Source organism: Accipiter gentilis, chromosome 22 (assembly GCF_929443795.1).
Source record: "Accipiter gentilis chromosome 22, bAccGen1.1, whole genome shotgun sequence".
NCBI classification, from domain to species: domain Eukaryota; kingdom Metazoa; phylum Chordata; class Aves; order Accipitriformes; family Accipitridae; genus Astur; species Astur gentilis.
In genome coordinates, this window is record NC_064901.1 from 19,822,986 (window position 1) to 19,846,439 (window position 23,454).

Sequence of the window (23,454 nt, forward strand, 5' to 3'; positions counted from 1 at the left end):
TCTGATGCAAGTTAGCTCTGTAGCCTCATGGTCTGCTATTGCCTAGAACAAGAAATTTCACCTTAAGTGTTCTACCATTACAAATAAGCGCTCCTCCTCTTTTTTTTTGCTTGATAATGCAAAAGTACCTACTTGATTAAACTACATTTTGCCTTAGTTTTGTTTATGTCTGAAGGTAAAGCCTGGGATTGAGGCATATGAGACAAAAAGAACATGTCAACATGTTACGTGTAAGCTGCAGCACCGTCTCAACCCATTCAGCAAGCGAGCCACTAGCTCTTCCACAACCAACCAAGCAAACCAAACAGTTTCACTCGCATCCAAAGACTGCAGTCTTAGTCCCCCCTCACTAAGAGACACCCCCCCCCCGCCCCCCAAGAAACTCACCTTTTGCTATCTTTTCTCAATGTTAGAGTTAAAAAAGCACCTGGAATTGTAACAATAGCCAAAGTGCTAATCCATGAAAATGAGATGGGTGAAATCATGTGGCTCAGTCCACTTTAAAAAACTACTCCTCCCTGGATTTTTGTTTTGTGTGTGTCTGTTTCTCCTCACTAATAGCTACTCTAATGGACTCAGTAGCTTTGTCTCAAATTTTCTGAACAGTCTAATTTCAGCCACAGGACTTCTGGAACAGAGTCACCAGATTTTCTAAATGCTGAGCCTTCAAGTTGTCTTGCATTTATAGAGGTGAGTACCAGGTAAGATATTTTCATCAATTTTACATGAATGGCTTTATTGAAGAACCTAAAGTTTTGTGATGTGGTTGGTTTCCTGGATGATGTGCACTCTGTAACCATTTATTACTTTTTTTTTTTTTTAAGGAGAGGTTAAAAAAAACCCCAGTGTGCTCCTCAAGGTGATGTTTTTGAATGTGCTTGCCCAAGTGGATGGTTACCATAGCTCCCTGCCATGGCTGAACGGTGCTTTGCCTCCCTGAACTTGACAAATTGATTCTTTTTAATACTGAATGACTTTCTACAATACCATGTTGATCTTTTCCCAGGATTAATTTTCAGACACAGTAATAAGTTAAGAGTAGAAATATACATACATATGTATATTGTTTTATAAAGAAACCAAAGGCAATAGTAAACTCCAGGCACATTTTTTTCCAGAACCTAATCAAGTACAGCTGTGTTATTACAAACTTGTGCCAAAAGCCGGTGAAGGCATTTGGAGAAGGGTGCTTATGAGACACCGCTGAGCTGTGGGAGTTGTTCAGCATGCTCAGTAGCAACATTGCCTCCTCGCTCTCCTGAGCTCAGAAGACTGGGAAAACAAGTCAAGGGACCACCAGTGGAGCAGGTGAAGCCAGGCCCTGCTTCAGAAGAACAGTTCCCAGGTTCGTATGGGTCAGCCTTTGAGATGCTGTCTTTCATTCTCCTTGCTGCCCAGGCACCGCAGCCCCAGCATCACTAGATCCCCTCACCCCATCCCAGCACCCCAGACCTTGCTTTCTCTTAGCCCCACGCTCCCCCATCACAGAGGGGGAAGGATGCAGGACGAAGGGAGAGTCGGAAAGGTTATTCGAGGATCAATACGGCTGTGCCTCCTCCTTCCTCGTTTCTGTTGTTGCCACCTCAGCGAAGCACAGAGCTCAAGTGAATAAGTGCAGCAGAGCGGTAAGGCTTAAACCCCACACTTCATCTGTGGTGTTTGAGAAAGCCCATACTTAGCCAAAGAGTTAGAAATGCTTTCATGCAGCATGGACCACTCGCTCTGTCCTCTACCAGCCCCTCAGCTACCCTCTCCTTTCAAAGTTGAGGTTCAGATCACATTTGATATCTAGTTACATTCCTGACAAACTCCCACTTCAGTCCGGCCCTATTTTAAGATCTGAAAAAACATCTGTTGTTCTGCTGTGGCCATCTGCTACCATCCCCAAGAGGTCAGGTCAAAAATACCCAGGTACTTTGAAGAACAGTGTCAGTTGAGACCTAGTATGTGTAAAGACAGCCCAACAAATGGGTTATCTTCAAATCTTTCATGAATGAATGAGACTTGGTTTCTACCTCCAATGGTAAGTTAGCACCATTGTTCCCTTTGAAAAGGGACTGCAGCAAAGGGAACTAATATATCATATAAATATGCAAGGTGTGATAAAATGAATTTATTTCAAGGTGGAAGTTAATGAGCAGGAACACATAAAAACAAAGGGGCAATAAGCAGCCTTCAGAATTTGAATGCTCTCTAATTTTTTAGTCACAACTTATGGTTAGTAACCAGGCAACAACAAACTTGTCATGAGTGATTAGTCACTTTACAGTAAATTACAGTGGATCCCATTACTCATCACTTCTTGAAGCGAGCAGGACCAGAGGAATTACCCAGGCCGTCTCTGCCCAGCATTCAAAGCCTTAGCGTGGCAGTCTACAAAGCCCTCAGTCTTAGCTTTCAGTAAATAACACAAAATAGTCACCACAGGACACAGTCCTGGCCTGTGACTTTGCAGTTCAGGTCACTTGTGAATGAAAATGTTCTTCATGAGGAGGACTCTACCCCATTACCATTGCTTGCCACAGCCTTCCCGTCCGCTACAACAGAGGGGAAATAGACCATTATATAATATTTGGGACCGTATGTTTTCAGGCTTCCAGGCATTCATCCCTAAAGTGTTTCAAGATACAATTTATAAACTTAATTTCCCCCCCTCAGTAGTCTTATCTGCCTCTGGAAGAACACTAGCGGCTGTGAACAGATCATGCTAGTTGAAACAGGCAACACAGTGACAGGAAACCCAGGAGTGCCTTCTGTAATATGAATGCTGCAATATTAAAAACTCTTCAGTGCTAAGCAGTAATGAGATTTTAGCTTGAGGTGAAAGTTTTTGTTAAAGACTATATATCCCACTCTGTTACAATAGTTCATTACCACTCTCAGACTTTGCTTGCTAAGCTAAATTGCAAAACTCTTCACAGCAGATCCTTTACTAGGAGCAGACTAGAAACAATTTTACAAAACACTAAAATTGTTCTCAGCTTACTTTTCATTTCAGTTTTTGCCATCATTCTTTTCTATCTTCAACTTCCTGTCTTGGATCATTTGGGAAAATATTGTGGAAGTTTGCAATGGAAAAAAAATATTCAATTAATAATCAACTAATCCTGATTAAAAATTGAAAATGACTGCTTTGTATTTGAAATTCACCTAGTCCTTTTCAGATGAAGACAGCATTTATTCAAATGTTCAAGTTTACCCTAACAGTGGAAAAAGTTTGCCTCCGTAGTCCATCATAATACTACCAAGGGGAGAGCTTCATTACATGAAGAATACCTACTCTCAGGTTTTCATGACTAGTAAGTCTTCAAGAGCAAAGTATGAAACAAAAATTTGTCTTCTTCCTTTTTAGAGTTTATGCTGTATACGATCTGCTTTTCTAGTCACATAGATCAGGTTTTTTCCCAAATCAAGGAAGCCTACAATACTAAAGCAACTGTAGAGCTTGTGTTTGTGCTAACTGCAGCCAGAAAACCCACTGCATTAGGGCCACTCTTGGGAGAAAATGTAATTTTTCGTAGTAATCTCCTAAAGCGTATTTGGGATATGAGCAACAACTTTGTTCTAATTGCCATACCATCAGCCAGTTTAAAAAGTCAGCTGTTGCTTGAATAAGATGAGAAGTACCTGGTATAGGTAAGCAGCAGGGGCTGCACCAGAACTGCCACCTCAGAAAACGTCCACACGTCGGCCGCCATGTCGCTGGCGTTCAGACGGCTTCCTCGCATCAGCTCGTTCTCCTCCGCTACCGCTTCCAGTAAAAGGCCTAAAAACTGACAGCCACACATCTGGGTTTAGGAGCTGATCTTTTATGCAGCAATTTCACCTTGAAAAACACCAGAAGCCAGTTACCTGTTGGCAGGCGTGCCACCAGGAAGAATTAAGAGAAGGGATGAAGTAGCTGCCATCTACGCCCTTGCACTCAAGGCAAATACGCCTGTGCCCCAGGTGGGGTACCTGGCAATTGCATGTTTGTCCATAGTCATGAAGGACAGCAAACAAATGATTTGAGAATGGCCCTTTCATAAAGCACAAAGTCACAATCATCATGGATTTCAGATACATTTTTATCTGTTTGATTTAGTGGCACATTTTACAGCTCTTGAGATTTCCTCCCTCCCCGCTCTTAAGTGAAGATCTTTTGAATTTCTTTCCTGAAGCAGGCACAGTGAAACAAGGCATAGTGATCTTGGTCATGCTGTTTGTAAAGGCAGATCACTCCCACCTTCTAATCAGCACTGCCCCTTCCTCCAACCCGCTGAATCCCAAATCCAAACTCCCCGAAGTCTTGACGTACTTTGGTCATTGTACATATATAAACTCCTGCCAGAAAATAACCTGTGTTCTTTGCTTCCATGTACATTATTTAGCATTAAGCCGTGCTTACGAATCTTGTCTAAAATGGGCTTTAACATCTTGACGAAGTTACTCATCTGCAGTGTAATTTACTACCCTATCCACCCTTGTATTTTCTTCAGAACAAGCTGACAGAGGTTTAGGAACAAACCAAAAACCTTCCCCAGGAAGACTGAGGAAATGTAATATTGTTACTTGAGAATTAACATGAGATTTAGGACGTTAACCTGAGACTTCCAGCAATTTTTTTTTCCAATGGCTTTCTTCCCTTTCCCCTTTGTTGAGATCGTGGGTTTCTGCACTGACCTAGGGTAGTTTCTCCAGAAGAGTACTCAAAAAACATAGCTCTCATATAGCAAAATTGTACACATTTACTAAACCCAAACAAATTTGTGCAGGATCCATGACAATTTATACACATGCAATTAAGTCAGGGATGTTGCTTGCAAGTGTTTTTATGAGTAGCCACCAATTTCCCAATTAATTTATTTCAAAACTTTAACATTCCTTAAAAATAATTTCAGAAAATTACTTACCTCATGCTGGTTTTCTACAGTATAGGTGAAAATAACGTGATTCACTCAAACCAGGTACCATATTTGGCACAGGTGGAAGGGTAGCTATCAGAAAGGAGCATATAGTGTGTCTTGAAGTTTGCATAGTATTTGTCCTCATGGACCAGAGGTTCTCAGTATTTTCCAGACAATAACCACTCTTTCCCACCCTCGTTAGGGCTCAGCGTTTCTTTTGTTGTCAGGGGATTACAAATGTGTGGAAAGACAGAAGCTCAGAATGGCATATAAATAGTTTCACTAGAGCAGAGTCTGCAGCTAGCTTTCAGGAATTAGACATGAGCTATTGTCAGGATCAAAAAACATGAGGAAGTCAATGAACTTTTTTTTTTTTTTTAAGCTTGATATGGAGAAAAGAAAAAAACACAAAGAAAACCCCTCTGTAACTATTACTCTTTAAGAAAGGAAATTACACTGCCTTACTTCATACTGCACAAGGGTATCAAGTCTCTTAAAGCACTCGGCTCACTCTTTGACACTAAGTGCCAGAACTTCTAAAGAGAAAACAGAACTTTTCTGTTTCAAATAATTCCTCTCATTTCAATACTAAAGATTAAGTGCAAAGTTAATGATAAAGAATACATTCTACCTCAAATACGTTCTACCTAACCTAACCACACTGAGATTAATTATTTGCACTACAGAAAATATACTTTATCACCCACGGACCACTGGAATGCAGGATGCTGAGAATTTAGGAAGAACCAGTGGTTAAATTCCAGGTTCTTTCCAAGAAGGAGAGTTGCTGTCCCCCCAGCAGTGGGCTATGGTAGCAGAACTGCTCTTTACATTTTTCATTCAATTAAAAGATATAAATTAAGAAACTTCTGCATAGACTTTGTATTTAGAGAAGCCAGACTGTAACTAAATCAATAGCCTATAAGCCTGATTTGCAAATAGCTAAGTGCTGTGTTTGGCAACCTGGGTAACTCCTATCAGTTGTCATAAAACAGCTGGACTACGGAGCAGACGAGTTACAGCAAAGTACACTCAGGTTTCACTTAGAATTTACTGTAAATAGAGCCATAGTACAATTTAGATTGAAAGGGACATCAGGACATGCCTCCTCAGATTAACCTCCTGCACCCAGCAGGGTCAGCTCCAAGGCCGCATTGCTCAGGGCTTTATCCAGTTGAAAACCTCCCAAGGATAAGCTGCACAACCTCTTTGGGCTGCCTGTTCTACTGATTCACTGTCCTCACAGAGGGGTTTCATTACCTTTAATCAGAACCTCTAGTTTCAAGTTATGCCACTGTCTCTCATCCCACCACACACAACTGTAAAAAGCAGACTACTTTCCTGAGAACTTCTCCACACTTACCAGAAGGCTGCTGCTAACTCCTCCTGAAGTTACCTCTTCTGTTACACTGGAGACCTTGTTTATGGGCAAAGAGGAAGCATAACATATATATATATATATATATATAAGTAAAGCTAAAAATTTATTGTTAGCATATGGAAATCTTAACCTAATTCAAGGATCACTGTTAGCCTAGATTTAATTATTACAGGAAAAGAAAGAATAATAATGCAGTTAGAGTACTTTTATACAGAAGTAGTTGCAGTAATAGTTAAAATTGTAACACATGTTTCTTGGTCTCTATCCCTTTTCTAGAGGTTATTTTCACCCTTCTGTTGCTCCTCTGGGTCTCAAAGTCAATAGCTCCAGACTGCTGGAAAGGATAACGTGAACCTGTCAGCATCTGGAGTCCTTTGTTGAGAAGAATATGCTGCTGCTTTCTTCCTCCTCCCTCTAGGATTCACTTGGGGTTCTTTTTATGTTTGCTAACATGCTTTTACATCTTTCTTTTCCTTCATTGGTCTACAGCTCTGTGCTACATCCAAATTTACGATATATGGTGCCCTTCACACATTAGATACAATTTCTTTGTTCTGTTACTCCCTAAACACAGTTTTGTCCAGTTCTGGTTCTGCCTTTTTTAAACCAACAAACAAAACCAAAAAACAACCAAACAAAAACAGCCAAAGAAAATAAGCAACAGCAAAAAATCCCCAAACAACGAACACATACTTGACCACTGGTGAGTAACCACTCACCAATACACGTGCCCCATTGTCCATTTGTACTTCTGTATGCTACATCCTTTGTTTCTACTTCTAAACGCCTCTACTATCATACCACACCTGCATTTCTCTTCACCACACCACTGCTTTGGTCATAAATACCTCATTCTGCATAAAATAACTGCTTATTACTCTTACATATATAAAACTATGGTTGCATCGCACAAAGGTAAACAGAAGTAAAACAAATTAGCCACAGACATCTGACCAGTTAGAGAAATCGTTGTTATAGCAAAGCTAAGTAAAACAAAGCTACAGGCGGGTCAAGAAAAGTCTAGAAAGGAAAGCCTGATAAGCCTCAGTACTAAGCTTATGGCCTGTTACTAACAACAGTAATATGGTATTACAGCGCTACATCATCACCTTCTTCCAGCAGAACAAGCCCCAGCCTCCGACCATCCTGGTGGCCCTCCACTAAACTTGTTCCAGGTGGTTGAAATTTTCCTTGAACTGGGGAACCCAAAAACTGGACACAGTATTCTACATGTAGTCCAATACAAGATGCCAGATACAGATACAGCGTTATAAGTACTATCAATACTCACCCTGCCTTCTGTTACTCATAGGTAACTGCAATATATTAGCTATTCCAGGGAAGCTCCTACTTTAATTTACTTTCTTTAACTGCTCAGACTCTTAGCTGGATACTGCTGCTTCTCAGTAGAAAGGAGAATGCTAAAGAAAAATAGTCAAGTGTCCAAAGGCTGGCACATGAGGAGGACTTGTGATGGCCTGACACAGTTGGGCCACGGGAGCCTTTAACATCTAGATAGATGTCAAGGCATAAAAACCCCAAGGGAACATCTAATGGCTGGCTTTTCAAACAGCTGGAAAAGTTTAAGATGTTACCACCACAACTCTTCATGTTTAATAATTCCACAGTCTAACTGACAAAGCAGAAAAAGCTTTTTTTTTTTTTTTTTTTAACCCAGATAACTCCACACGGTATGAGACTAAAGAAACTGCTCATACGATACTCCTTCAGTCACTGAGAGTGAAGGGGGGGAGCTAAAATCTCAAGTGGTTGATGATGGTGGTAAGGTAGAACCATTGAGCGAGTGCTTAACCATCCCAGGTAAAAATAGAAAAAGAAAATTCACCTGTTTATTTGGCTAATTATGCATCTCCCTCTACAAGACTAAATTACTGTGCTGAAGGTAGTAAGACTGCGTATGTATCGGCAGTTTAGGTATCAAATTTACAGCACTTATTTCCCACAATTAAGAACCCCGAAATTCAAAGCTTCAAGTGGCCTGGACAAGGTTAACTATCTTCTAGTTAAGATGGGGGGAAAAACCCAAACATGCCAAAGTCCAAATTTGAGATGACATTCACATGCCTTTTTAATCCCCAGTATGTATACCAGTGAAGCATTTGTGCAGACTCCTCATTTTCAGTTCTCACCTCCTTCTGCTTCCACCTTCTGCTAGGAATGAACTAACCATGAAGCACTTTCTTCACAGCTCGTTCATTCCTTTTCCTCCAAGGCACATTATTTCCTTTGGTTGACTATCCTTCCCAAAGCCAGTTAAAAACTGTCAACCCACCGTCAAGACCCTTTGTCCTCAAGCCTCCTTGAAAATCTGTGACCTTGCATAGCAGTTTAAAAGCATATGCATTTAAAAAAGCTCCGAAGGAGGTGGAAAACTCAAAATGTATTTTGTTGTTCAAAGTGCATCAAAGGAACGTTTTGCTCGCCAAATCTGTTACAGCTCTTCACTCCACAATGTAACAGGCTGAGTCTTCCAGCCTGTTCAGTGATAACTATAGAGACAGTTTTGTTTCACAGACATCCCTAGCAGGAACTCTACAGACGTACACAGCCGCAGTCTCAGGATGCGTGTTGGGAAATGCTGCACTGCTCATGGTAAGCCACCACGCCTGTGAGACGAATTCTGTGTGCTGCATGTAGGAAGGGGGATGGGGAGGGATGGGGAGCAGTACACGCAGGGCAGACAGACAAAACTGGAGAAAGCAATCTGAAATTACTTATAGAATCATAGGATAATTCAGGTCAGAGGGGAGCTCAGGGAGGTCTCCAGTCCATCCTCCTGCTCCAAGCTGGGTAAGCTTCAAGGTTGGATCATGTTATTCATGGCTTAATCCAGCCTTCTTTCAAAAACCTCCAAAATAGAGAGCACAATCTCTCTGGGCAACCTAGTCTACTCTCTGACTGTCCTATGGGTGAAAATTTTTTTCCCTCCCTCTTGGCAGAACTTGTCCTGTTTCAAGTTATGCCTGTTGTGTTCAGGCTGATAAAGGAAGTGTCAGTTTCTAAAAAAAACAAATTCCGGACAGGAAACCCTTAGCACCTCAGATCAAGGGATAAACAATCAACCTTATTAAACCAACAAACCAAGTTTATTTATAGAAGTCTGTACAGTTGTGATGAACTATGCTAGGACACCAATGAAACAAAGCAAACAAATCTCTCCCTCTCTAATGAGTGGGAGGTGTAGTCACTCACCTTTACATGCACTTAAAGGAAAAAAGATTACAGCTTTCATACACAGTTCTGTAACTATTCAAAAGTACTTTCTTGATGTATTATTCTCAATATAAGAGGTTTGCATGATAATTTACTGATTGTTCCTCTCAAAGTATTTCAGCAGAATCCAGAAACTTTGAGAGGATAAGTGGCAGTTTCATAGTTGCAGATAACTAGGACATAGTCCATCATTCAGATCTGCGTTCTAAACTCACTGCATCTCCTCTGTTTCAGCTATCTCCACTAAAAGTTACTTGCAACACTGTACAGGTCTCGTTGACGTTTTGGCTGTAGTACAGACTATTCTTGTGTTACCAAATGTAGAAGTTATCTAAAACCAATACATCAAGGGCAAGCATATTAAAAATACTGAATTTGAGTTAACTTTACCTTTAGAGACCACTTGTCACTGTGCCTCAGAGCTCCGAGGCATTTCTGTGGAAAAAACAGTTCCTGAATCACTTTATTTGGCAATTATTTCTGCAAAGCATTGGAGAGTGATTATTTTGAAAACTGGCTATTGCAAAATAAGTTTAGATTTTTTTATTACAAATCTGTAACATAATTGAAGCTGTTGAAAAAAACAAAATCATATCATATGCATTATCTACACAGTGAATCACGATGTCTCCTATGAAGTTATCATGGTAGATTCCATAAATCCACTCTTAAAAAGTTAAAAGTACACATATGTGAGAGCCTACTACAACTCCAGAGAAGCTGCTAGAATAGGCCATCAAATAAAGCACACTATGATTACATATTTACAGAATAACCCACATATGTCCTAGAACTATGGACTATTCAGTAAATAAGTATTGAAGGATTTCTAATTATTTGTTTACATGGTAGATAAGAGCTGCTTCATAGGTTGATTTTCTTTTTTATACACAGTATCAATCTGCACACAATTACATGATGTTTCTTTAAAGCTACTGTTAAAAAAGGAAGAGAAAGTTAAATAAGAACTAGATTAAAGTTGCATTAAGAATCCAACAAGAAAGCATCAAACACAGGTTTAAATGTAACCAGTGTATGATTTCAGAAAAACAGTAATGCTCTGACACAAGAAGAGCATCAGCATTTTCCCTCTTCAGGGTCCCCCAGAAACATTCCTATCCAGTTCAGTGCTTAAGTTATATACGTACTGGACTGAGTAGGAACAAACACGTGCTTGCACGCTTACCTGAACGAGGGCCTCTAACCTTTTAGACTTCTAATTCTCTTTTAATTTAGTTCTTAGCTCCATATATTCAGTTGTATCTTGTTTGGAAAAGTTCTTTGTTAAATGTCACTTATATTTACACTTTGATTTTATTTTTTTTTACACCTGAGTGATAATTTAGCTGTCACCTTGTGTCCAGTCAAATATTCCATAAAGCCATACAATTCTTGTGCTAGTGTTGCACTCCATTTGTACCAGTTTATATATGGAAAAATGTGCATCAGCTACCTCTCATACATTACCCACTGACCTTTCTATGTCCTTAATGTGTCCTTCCCCTTCCACACAAAGTGATTTTTTTTTAATTATTAATATTTTTTGTTTGTTTATAGAAGCCCCGTTTAAATGGTTCACAAAGCAAGAACAAAGTGAGCTGGAGCCCAGTGAAGACACAATGACTTAAAAAGTATGTAATATTGGAGGCTTGGAGAAGAAATTAAAGCCCAACCAATGAGCACCCCAGGGCCATCCCAGAAAAAGCTACTCCACTCAGTTACAGCTGGAGACTCCGGATGTACTATGGATGATAAGTCCCACGTCAAGAGCTGTGTACCTCTCTCTCATCAGTTAAGTGTAAGTAAAAAAGGGAACATCAAGTTAAACAGCTATACCAGCCAAGCCGTTTTAGTAAGAAGAATCACATTTAATGAGTTTCTTTCTTGCAATTTCAGATGCTCAAGTACAGCTGGTAGAAATTCAAAACAGCCGTAAAGAACTGTGACAGACGGATACAAATAGTACTGCAGCTTAAAAATGATAAAAAACACCTGAAAAAAAGTCACACAACCCTCCCAAAAAAATTTACACTTTGAACCTAAGCCAGTTTTTGAAGATTCCCTTCTCCAAAGCTAGGATGAAGGAGGAAGAAAAAGAGGAAGAAAGTGCAGATGACCTTCCAGCCACAAAGGTCTTGCGCCAATGTTTATTCACCATGCCTGTGGTGGTATGTAAGGGGAGATCACCAAGTGCCGATTCTGCGACCACCATGAGATTCCTACGGAAATCCAGACCTCAGGCTAATACTGAACACAGAGTGGACCAATGAGCTGCATCAACAAAATAAAAACAAAACTCAAACTAAAAGAAATGGGAAAACCCCAAATAGCACAGATCCACATTTGTGAGGGGGGCAGGAGGAAAGGGCAAGAAGGGAGGTCTATACAGTAAATAGTTGAATGGTTTATGTTACAGATGACTGGCAGTTTTAAAGAGTCTCTTCCCAGCTCCATTGCTGCTCCAACCCAGAAGGGAGAACTGAAAAGGGAGGAAGAAAAGGTAGGACATCGTCATGGAGCATGCAGGATCAGAAGCAGCAGAGTGGGCATGCTCAAATAAGCCCCCGCCTCTTTTTGTAGTCCTCCAAGTTCAATGATCGCCGAGGGGCACCATCTTTTGCTGGTGGAGCCTTGGAGGTGATGGCCAGTGCCTTAGATTCTGTTGGGGATAAGAAAACAGTGAGGACCAAAATATCTGAAAACTACAGATTTTTACTTGTTGCTTTTACTGACAGCTTCACCACAGAATCACGTTTGGCTTCTCTAGTATATATCAGGTTAGAACTGCAGTTAATAATACAGGCAGTATCTGGTAGCTTATCTTCATGGATAAAGCATGTGCTATTTTGACTGTTTGTTAATTTAGCTTTCTGCCGGTAAGTATACTTTCATTTCTTAAGAAAACTACTCTATAGCATGCTGAAATCACAATGTAAACAGAGCCTGCAGGCTCAGTTCTGGGATCTTTGATAAATCATTACCTCATGAGAATAGCAAGCACAAAGAGACAGATAATAAGTGGACAGAAGTCAAACTTCCTATCCATATCTACAATACACATTTTAACCAATCCCCAGGTTCTTCTTTTAAGAAAGGAGACTGCACAAAGCAAGATGCCAAAATGGTGTTCTGTCTGAGGAAAAAAAACCAAACAGAACAGCCATACTTAAACCTCTACCTATATTGTGTCTCTCTCATCCTTCCCTTTTTAGTCCCCTTCCTGGTTTTCAGTGTCCTTTAGTGCCTAACCTTCATCTGCTTGCGAACTTTCTGAAGTTTGTAACTCTCTCTAACTGCTTCAGGAAGCCTCCTGTTCTTGGCATCCTACCTCATTCTGTAGTCTTAGGTACAGCATTCCAATCTTGACCTAGTTTGGAAAGACAACCTCTCCTACTTTCCCTTCTTGACAAGGTTTTAAGTCTTTGTGCATTCTTATAGTACTCCTTAAATTGTTGTCCTCCAAGAAACTTCAGTGCTAATCCTTCCAGTAATGCAAGAAAAAAAATGAGCCTTGTGAGTCAAATTGCACTGGTATACTCCCATGCTTTCCTGCCACTGGAAAACAGCTCGATAGGACCAGAGGAAATGGCCTCAAATTGCCCCAGGGGAGGTTTACATTGGGTATTAGAAAAAATTTCTTCACCAAAAGGTTTGTCAAGCATTGGAACAGGCTGCCTAGGGAAGCGGTTGAGTCACCAGCCCTGGAGACATTTAAAAGATGTGTAGACGTGGTGCTTAAGGACATGGCTTAGCAGTGGACTTGGCAGTGTTAGGTTAACAGTTGGACTCGAGGATCTTAAGGGTCTTTTTCAACCTAAATGATTCTATGACACTAAACTGTTCTTGCCACACGTGTCAGGCTCTCAAAGTCAAGATCACAAAGAGGAAGCTTCAGCAAGTTTGTGTCTATAAGCATACGTTAACTCCCTGCACAATTTTGGTTCCCCTAAAAGTTTGGTTTAATACCATCTGCAATACCAAAGTTAGGGAGCAGCAACTTGGTAAAGCAGCAGGTTCAAAATCAAATAGAAATACTTTATCCACATATTATGTACACAGATTATGGAACAGGACATCAGACGCCCAAAGCTTATCTGTCCTCAAAAGTGATTAGACAAATTAACCAAGTAAGTACCAAAGTAGATATCAAGGCTTATTAAATACAACACTCTTGTCTGTTCTCCACAGATTATGCAAGTCTGTAGACTACTTCAGAAAACACTCATTACATCCTTTCCTCCATAGGCATTTGGAGCAAGGATATGGGGATACACAGGCTTTCGGTTTAACACAACACAGTTGTTCTTGTTTTCTCAATGTATGTCACTAGCACACATCCCTTCCTCCTCAGTTCAAGATACTTGCCAAGACAACAAACACGGAGTCCTTGCTCCCATTTTCAAAAGCCCACCAATGATTTTGAAAGAACTATTCTGTAGAAGTGAGCTCTACCATAATGAGCTGGACAATCACATCCCCAAACTCAGCTGCAACACCTACCTGAACTGGGAACCTGAAGATCAATCTTTACATCAAAGTCATGCACTTTGAAAAGATCTTCTGAGAGGTCACTGGCTGATTTAGAGTTCACATCTTTATCCTTCCCTTGACCCTGAAATAAAAACTATGGGTAAGTCTCCAACTCTTATCTGTCCAGATAAACAGAGATAAAAATGCTTTTTCCCCACTTCTGTCACAAACATACTTAGTTTAGCTTTCATACTGCTAGAGAAACTTGATTTTCTTTCCCTAAGAAAGAAAAAGCTGTTTCTTTTCTATGATAATCCTCTACAGGATACCTATTTCTAGAACTGAAGCATGCACATCTACTATTAGTCATAAGCTTCTAGAACAAAACGGTGACAGTGGGAGGAACATAACAGAGACAGAAATGGAAACTTGCCTTACTCATGTCCTTTGGAGCATCTGGTAATACACCAGACCCGTATTTTGCATTTAGTTGGGCAAGGATGGCAGCTTGGACAGCAGGATCTCTGGACTACAGAGGGGAAAAACAAAAATAAAAAAGAAAAGAAAGAAGGGGAAAAAAAATAATCACCATTTAAATGGGTGAAAGCTATACTGCCATTTTGTTAAAACAGCGCTCATATCCATGAATCTAAAAACCAAGAGGCTGTAGATAAGTTAGCCCAATCTTCAGAGTCTCAGAGACAACTGAAATCATCCTGATACCTGTGTAATAATGCATCTGACAATAACAAACTAAAAGTTATCCTTCAGAAAGTCTTTCTTTGAGAAAATGAGAAATACATTTCCTGTTGATATGGTTTGCTCCCAAGACTAGTCTTAACACTATTATTAGATGTATTTGATTTCAGCTTACAGTTCTGGCTGAAACACTCTAGTAGAGAGAGGAGATCTTTAGAGGACTATTTTCTTTACACAATATAATGTGTCTACCATAATAAAGCTATTCAGTTATGATTCTTTGCTAATAAAGAATTATTTCAGAAATAATTATTTAATTCAAGCCTTGCAATAAAATTCCTTTTCTATTCCCTTCCCAGTTTGTGGAGACTCATGAGGGCCAACCTGACCAGGTTTTTTTAAGTACTAATACTAGAACCGTATACTATTCCAGAACAGGCCTCAACAAAGCCAGATTACTTAAAAGTAGGAGCTGATCACCCTGATATCTATCATTTATATAGCTAGGTACTGTAGTAGCAGGTTTTGCCACAGTATCATGGAGGACGTTTGTGTTAAACTACTTTATCCATCACAGGCCCAAAGTGTCTGGTCTCCTCTCGCCTTTCACAGATCTTTCAGGAAAATTTCAACTAATTCAAAGTGAAACTCACACCTACAGCAAACTATCTTCCCAGAGCTAACTAAATCCGAGTAATTCTACATAAAAGAACTCACCACAGAAGTCTAACACACAGTTGCTTCTCCAGGTACATATACCCACATCACTTATGTCCTTCACATTTTACATTAAAAAAATTAAAACAAAACCAAAAAACCAAACTGCTTTTTCCTTCTTTTGGGATAGTGAGTCCAGGATCTCACTCAATTGTATCTCACCCTGGCATCTGGAGCATTAATAGCATATGGCACAACTGGGAATTAATACAAACAACATTTTCTCTCCTACTGTCTGCATTATGTTGGTTTCTGTTTCTCTGCAAATCGCCACAATTGAACTTAAGTATTACACTCACATTAGACACTATTGTGGGCTTGCACTGCCGCCTAGTAAAGGGGTCCATTTGTTGGTTTTTCATACTGTGACTTTCAGCCTGAAGAAGAAAAAGCACGTGGTTTTGCAGAGTTAGCTACTTGCACCCTTATAAATCCTCCCACAGCACACTGTCCATGCAAGTACTCATCAGCTATATATAATAACAAGATCAGAGGAAAACCAGGAACAGCATTACAGATTAGAAAGATTTTGACACACCCACAGTCCTATGCTTCACAGGTCAAAACTCCTTACTGAATATAACACAGAAAATACATGCACAACTCTCAGGCTAGTTAAGGCTTAACCATTTGTTAACAAGCTTAACTTTCTCTTAATAGAAGTGTCACTGCAGAGAATTGAATATTTCCTTTACTATTTTATTCTCTGAAGTCTCCTTTCTGATTTCTTTCCCATACAAAATGCACTAAGCCACTATTACAGTCAGTAATCTGCTGATAATCGAGTTGGTCAAAAGGATAAAGCAATCTGCTTTAAAATCATGTAATCTGCCTATATGAAAGATTTTATAGATCATTAAAAAAATTGAGTAGATCATTAAAAAAAATTGAGTAACTTCACCATGCAATTATCTCCCTTTGCATCATTTCATGTCTACTTGTACAGAAGTATTAATTCACCACTATTTACCACAAGAGCCTTCTCAGACTCAACGATATTCCACTCTCTATTTCTCTGGTTGATGTAACTGCAGAAAGAAAAAAAAGGAGGGTGGGGGAAAGAAAAAGAAAGTGATCATCATTTATCAATTCCTACACAACAAAATGCCTGACAGCATTCTTGCAGCTTCATCCTGATCATAAATTACTCTTACTGCAACACAACTGCTACCTGGGGTGAGCGGAAGAGAATTTACATTTTTGACAGTTTTAACTGAATGACAGATACAAGGAAGTGAAGATAGGCAAACGCTAACAGAGTCATCATGATACACATTTCATGAATATATTGTACAGGAAAGACAAAATCCTACAGTTAATTCACTACTGCTTTAGTTTCTCTCCTCCATATATTTTGATTGATGCTATTTAAGAAAGAAAATATCTGCTTCTTACCTGATTGCAGAAATGTTTTTTGTTCGTTGACGATCCAGGGCCTCTGCTCTCTCTTCAAGTTCATTAAGCTGATCTTGAATCTGTTTGGCTTTATCTTGGTCCCCCAAGTCCTCAGCCATAGCCTTCAACCAAACAGTAACTCATTAGGCACTACTGTCTACCACAGAGCTAGTCAGAGAAACAAGGGATACACCCATGAATCAGCCAGCTAACCCTATTCCAGTTGCAAATGTTCTACCCCGCATGGTAAGAATACAACAAAGAGCTAAACTCTCCTTACAGCTCAAGGCAAAACAGGACTTCTTACTCTGAAGAACCCTGAAAACCTTTGAAAGCCCTTAAACTAAGGAAGACGTAGGAACACTACTCCCAGCACGAGAAGGGCAAGTTAGATGATTTAAGTTACAGGTTTGATTAAAATCTAATATCACTATTTACCAGCTCAGAAAAGAATGATTATTTCTGCAACTGTCAGTTGCCACTTATTTCAGGAAGTTGGAGAGTCCCAGACCAACAACAGTAGCTTATCATGCCACCTGGTGACAATAAAAAGCAATTGCACCGTTCTGCAAAGGAAAACTAACAATTTACATATTCGTGCATAGTAAAATGATGACCAAACAATACAGTTAAGCCAAAGAATGCATAACTAAAGATTAATACAAACTCTTTGCTTTTACTATATGTGAAGCATGAATGTCTTGAAAAAGGACTGCACAAATAAAACCAAACAAAATGTGTTATATCTATCCTTATCTTCAGAGATACTTAAGATTGTTTTCCTGACTTCTCAGCTTTGGCTTCTCAGCACTGTTAGGTCTATTCCAGGAGGTCTACATGTAAAACAGTTCAGTGGCAAGTAAATCTTTCAGCAGTCTATTCTATTCAATATAAAATAATGGCCATAAAGTGACAATTCAGTCACCCCTGAGTAAAAGACAATTTAATACAACTTTTATTTTTCTTATTTTAAAAAGTACAGGAAATTAACTTTCAAATATTATTATGGGGTATTCTGGGGGAAAAAAAGGAAAAAAAACCCAAGAGTTAAGAGTTTCTAAAGCAGAACAGCTTAGGACCTTCTTGTTTAAAGGACACAAAAAGAGACAGCTACAATTGTTGGCAATTGCCCTTAGAAAAAGAATGCAATCCCTTTAAATGGGTTCCAAGTGTTCTGAACCCAGCAATGAACCTTGAGATCCACCTTTTAGCTGCATAGTTAAAGTCAACCTTACTGCTGACTACCGCCAGAATCCAGATGAGCTCCAGTTCTTCAAAATCAAAGACTGCATTAAGCTTGCAGGCATCATCTCATCTCTCACCTTCTCCTTTAACAGCTGAGTTTTCTTCATAGCATAATTTGGAGGTGCTTTTCTGAACCTTTCCTTCTCTTTCACAATCTGTAAGATGCAGAGGAAACAGCAAGAATATGCAAATATGAAATGTCTATTTCAATACTTGGACACTAGAAGCAACAGATCAATATCACCTATGAAATGTACTTAATGCCACAGAATTTTACTCATGCTTTTTCTCTGCTGCATTTTTTTAATTTGTGACTTGGTAATGAGTTACAGCTCCATTCCCCTCACTTATGACCTACAAAAATCTGATGCTCATCACATTTGGTCAGTATTGAGCAAGTATTAAACTGCAGAAACTGATAAATGCATCTATCATGATACTGTTAGCTTTTCAGAACTTGAGAACCAAGTTACCATACTCAGGTTAGGCGTTCAGAGCTCTGCAACACAAGTTCAAGAGGAGGTAACAGGGCACAAAGGGTGAAGTAAACCAGGAGTGAGCACTCAACAGCTGGATCACCAAGCTACTCTATCCAGTTATTCAACTTGATTTTGAGCCTTTTATTTTCTTCTTAGGAAGCAAATACCATGATCATTTTGCTTTGTAACAGCTAGTGCTCTACTCTATGAGTTCCTGCCACCTTTAAGCACTGCCACAGCCTCACTACAACACACTGTTTACCTCCTCAATGTCCTGGTCATTAAACTTGTAGTTGAGGGCTTCTTTGATGGACACTTCCTTCTTGTTTATCTCATCTAGTGTGGGTAGCTGCATCCCAGCAGAGAACATCTAAACACAAGGACAAAGAGGTTACTTTCCACTTAAAAGGATCCTTGGCAGAAGGCTGCTAAGAAGAAACTAAAGTCTGGCAAACTTACCGCTTCCTTCCACTTCATAAACTCACTTTCAGTGAATTCCTGATTTGAGACAAACTCCAAGCGAAACACACGCGAATCACTGCCATGCCTGCAACAAGAAAGTGTAACAACATCCCTCTCTGATGGTACAGAGCTATGATCTTGGATCTATAGGTATAAACTGATTCAAGAAACCCCAAACCAGACACTTAAGGCTACTCTTGTGGCTCGCATGCTATCTATTCCTAACTTCAGTCCAGTCAGCCACAGTTCAGGAGCCTACATCAGCTATTAGTAGTAATGCAAAGGAACACTAGACAATGAGTCTGCAGAAACAGTCGCTCGGTTGTGGCAGTAAAACCCTCTGGAGGAAAGGAAACGGACCTCTCTCACACCTAAGCCTTACATACCCTATTCAGTGACCCATGGCATGATCTTCAGAAACACAGAGCTCCTTCAGGTTTGGACCAATAGAAGTAACCTTTCAGCAGTACTGAATTATACAATGCTGGAGCCAACCACTACCTAATTTTTCATTCATTAGCCAGTCAAAAGCCAGAAATCCCTAAACATTTTCTGTGGAGCACTACCTTTGGCACTACCAGCTAAACTACCATGCTGCTACTAGCCAATACTAAAATTAGTTTCCATGGTGTAAATTTCACTCAAAGCATGGAGCTCTCTCCTGAGGCAGCCTAAGAAGTTATTGAATGTCACAATGGATTTAGATAACTTTTTTTTTTTTACTCCACACTTGCATCCATGTGCATTCTCCACATGCCTTCCTGTTTCTCCCAAATGGTTAATGTCTTCTTGTCCTATCTCACTAGGATGTTTTGTATTGTAACTGTTAACCTTCACCTCATGATACTTATAAGGGCCATAAGAAAAACTGAGAAATCCAATGCTACATTCAGCTGCTTCCCTCCAAAGTACCATTTTATGTTGTAATACATATGCCAGACCCAACCATATATGCCTTTAAATGATACGTATTTAGCTCTCATCTCCCAACCACACACAGAACATTATTTGCTATGAAAAGGACACCAATTCATGAGCTGATGAGGATTACTTTGGCATCTTACCGCAACTGTAGTCCTTTGTTTGTCCGGGTACCACCAAGCTGGTAAACCTTTGCAGTCTCTACCACACCAGTTATTTCAGCAACCTATATCACACAGTAAAATACACAAGAGGAAGGATGCAAGAGGGGACTTCTGTGTTCCTGGAATATATCTGGATATTCAAGCCTTTTCGTGAGAGATCTAAAACCTGAATATAACTAACAATTCTAACTAGATCAAGGAAAGTAAGACTCTTCAGTGTATGTTATCAGGTACTGAATTAGTTGCTTCGTGCATCACCTTTGAGTTGACAAATTATAACATCTGAATGCTTGATGCAGCTTTTGTATCTTCTCAGTTCTGCCTTCCTGACCAAATGGTGTACACTTTCCTACTTTTCCTATTGACTTTTCAATTAACGCTGGTTTGGGTTAATGTATGTCCCAAATGAAATACACCAGTGCTGCTCACATACTGAACACAGCCCCTCTGGGAACCTTTTTAATGCAATTTTAGAGAATATTATTGCATCCCATGACTGTACAGTTACAGCAATGAAACAGAAAAAACAAAACTGTGCTCTCAATCAGATTCTCTTCTGAGGCACACTGATGTATTAGAAGAAACACTTTGTAAAAAAAAGAACCGAGACCACGCAATAACTTGGGAACATTCCCAGAAATTAGGAGTGAATGTTACTCATCCTTACTTGGTCAAAGCAGAGTCCTGAACTCTAGTTTGCAATACAAATGATGAGACAAGACAGTATGAACCAAAGCTGGAAGAACAGGCTTTGTGAGTGCTCCTTCTCTCTCACTAAATATATCTCTTCACCTAGCTGGTCCCATAGATTTATTTTTAAACCAGTCTCCTCCACCTCTTTGGCAGCAATTACATTTTCTGGTTATAAGCAATTTTTTTGTATTAACACTCAAACAATCACAGGTACCTGAGAAGCTGCAAATATTACATTACAGCACTATAAAAAGAACTAAACCCCTTAGAGCTAAACTCACCCGATAAACAGGTTTGCTGTTGTGATTTCCAATGCCAATACGGACAAAGCAGCCAGTGACTGTCTTAGCAAAGAAGGGCATATGACACCAGCGTTCCAGCTTGTGTCGTGATAACCGTACTCGGTTCAGTTCTTCAGGCAAGGACACTGGCTGGGACTTAGGAGGAATTTCTTCTTTCCTGATTTGGGGAAGGTGAGAAGGAATAAAGAAAAAAAAGTAGAGATATAATCACCAAAAAAGGGGTCCTGAGCAAGGTGTAGCATGAGTGCTAACTATTTAAATTACTAGTAAAAGGAATGATTCATCACACGCTAGTTGACTGTAGATATGTGAATTTAGCATTCATGATAAAGTCTAAATACGAAGTCCCAGACTTGTTACCCACTGCCCCTGCCACCACAAAGCAGAACAGCTCACACACCAGGGCAGTTTATAGGCCAATGCTTTAAGATAAGCCAGCACAACTCTCTGCCCTGCTAACGTGCTAAGGTTCTGCAGCTGCTAAACTGTAGGACTAAACAAATCTCTAAACAACAGTGTAAATGGGGCTAAAGGTAACAGCAGGGAACTGAAGTTGCAAACCCATCCAAGGTAAATCAGTCACATACACCATGATATAGAAGCCAAGGACACAAATCTGAGCAATGCAAGCATGCCCAGAGGCAAAACCACTTTAGAGACACTGAAATGCCCCCAAACAAGCCTCTAAACCAGCATGTGCCTACATAAAGTGGATCTTGGTTTTTGAACACACACTTACAAGTAATCATAGTCCAGCATTCACTACTTACTCTTCCTCTTCATCAGAGGATGAGGATCTGGATGAGCGATCACTTTTCTCACTAGACTTATCATCCTCCTCCTCCTCTTCATCATCAGAGTATACTTCACTAGTTTTTAATGGCTGTTTTTTTGCAAGCAATTCAGCTGGAGGAACAAGGACAGAAAACAAGGAAAAACAAGCTGTAAATTTTTCATGGCTCTAACAGGAAGCTTATTGTTTAAAAAAACCAAAACAAAACAGATAGCTATTAATTTTACACTGGATACAAGTGCCACATGTTCAAACCCACTAGTAAGCTAAGCGCTTCATTGTCTACATTCAAAGAGAAATCAAAGTATTTAAAGGCATCTTAAATCTCAGTACTTATCAGTCTCCCAACTTGTCTACACATAGCAATACAAGATGGGCATAACAACTGGATATACAAGATAAAACTATTATGATCAGACAACTCACTGGTATTTTGCAAGAAAAAACCCCCTCATTTTTGGAGAGGACCACAATAAAACCCAGTAGAGTAACAAAAAGGGTTGCATCAAAAGTCTGCAGCAAGAGAGACAAGATGATGTGCCAGTGAAGAAACAAGCAAATGTAGACAAGGTAGCACTAGAACAATAAATATTGTTTGGATTAATCAGAAATTAAATAACAGAATCTAAAGTGACCAATTCAAATACCTGAACTAAACATTACTAAGTGCCATTCAATGGACTGCAATGAAAGTTTGCTTTCTTTTTCAGACCATTCCAGGGAGGGGTGGGCGGGAGGAATACAGCATCAATGATGCTAAACAATACTCTAGGTGGTCATGTCAGGCAAAAGACCAAGGAAAACACAGACTTGGAATTCATTCACTCCAAGGTGCAAGATTGTTGCATTAATTAGAAACAGGAAGTAGCACTTTCAGAAAGCTGTAATAATGGCTCAGAAATTGCAGCAATAGCAACATGCTTTCATACCTGTTCTGTTCTTCCTTTTCTCTCTTTCTGCTTTCAGCTCCTCCATTGCCTGAGACTTCTTGTCTAGCTTCTCATCCCGCTTTGATCGCCGCTCTTTGTTATGTGACATGACCTAAAAACATGCACAGAAAGTCCCTGAACACCAAGTGCAATCCATAAATTGAAACGCATTAAAACAAAGATTGTTTGCACACTTTGAAAACTTTTCAAATAGAAACTACTAACAAACTCCATTTTGAAACCAGGTTTTTTCAAGTTCATTTTTACAGAGGCTAGGGAGAGGGAAATCAATCTGAAGTGTATTTCTTTTTCTACTTTGTTTCAGAAATAATGAAAATATTTACACTTCAACATTTCTGCCACCAAGTTTTAGTCTCTAAACTCCTCCTTAAAGTTAAAAAAGGACTAGAGAATAAAACTGAAGTAATTCTGCAACTAACAAGTAATGAAGAAAAATTGGATGAATATTCTTCTCATTTGCTTCTCCTTCTGCAAGGCCAAATCAAGGCACTTGTTCTCATTCAGTAGCAAAGAGAAAAATTATGTTAAAAAATACTTAAAGCAGAAATAAAGCTGTGTGTAAAGTCTGCAGTATGGATCCAAATCTTAAATGTTGTAAGTCTTCTAATATGTTCCATTTCTAACAGGTCTATCTGGAATACCAGGTAGCACAGAAAGTAGCTT

The 23,454-nt window shown here is 39.6% G+C and overlaps 1 protein-coding gene across 1 annotated transcript in view; it reads right to left on the reverse strand.

Moving 5' to 3' along the window:
• Window positions 1–10,808: 10,808 nt before the first annotated feature.
• The window catches only part of RTF1 (RTF1 homolog, Paf1/RNA polymerase II complex component), a 29,979-nt gene continuing 17,333 nt past the window's right edge, over window positions 10,809–23,454 (reverse strand). Inside the window, 13 exon segments of the mRNA XM_049825247.1 lie at window positions 10,809–12,160; window positions 14,002–14,113; window positions 14,405–14,500; window positions 15,687–15,764; window positions 16,358–16,415; window positions 16,783–16,904; window positions 18,105–18,182; window positions 18,769–18,876; window positions 18,966–19,053; window positions 20,033–20,115; window positions 21,028–21,205; window positions 21,819–21,954; window positions 22,771–22,882. Of these exon segments, the coding sequence (XP_049681204.1) occupies window positions 12,054–12,160; window positions 14,002–14,113; window positions 14,405–14,500; window positions 15,687–15,764; window positions 16,358–16,415; window positions 16,783–16,904; window positions 18,105–18,182; window positions 18,769–18,876; window positions 18,966–19,053; window positions 20,033–20,115; window positions 21,028–21,205; window positions 21,819–21,954; window positions 22,771–22,882 (1,356 nt within the window). The 3' untranslated portion in view covers window positions 10,809–12,053.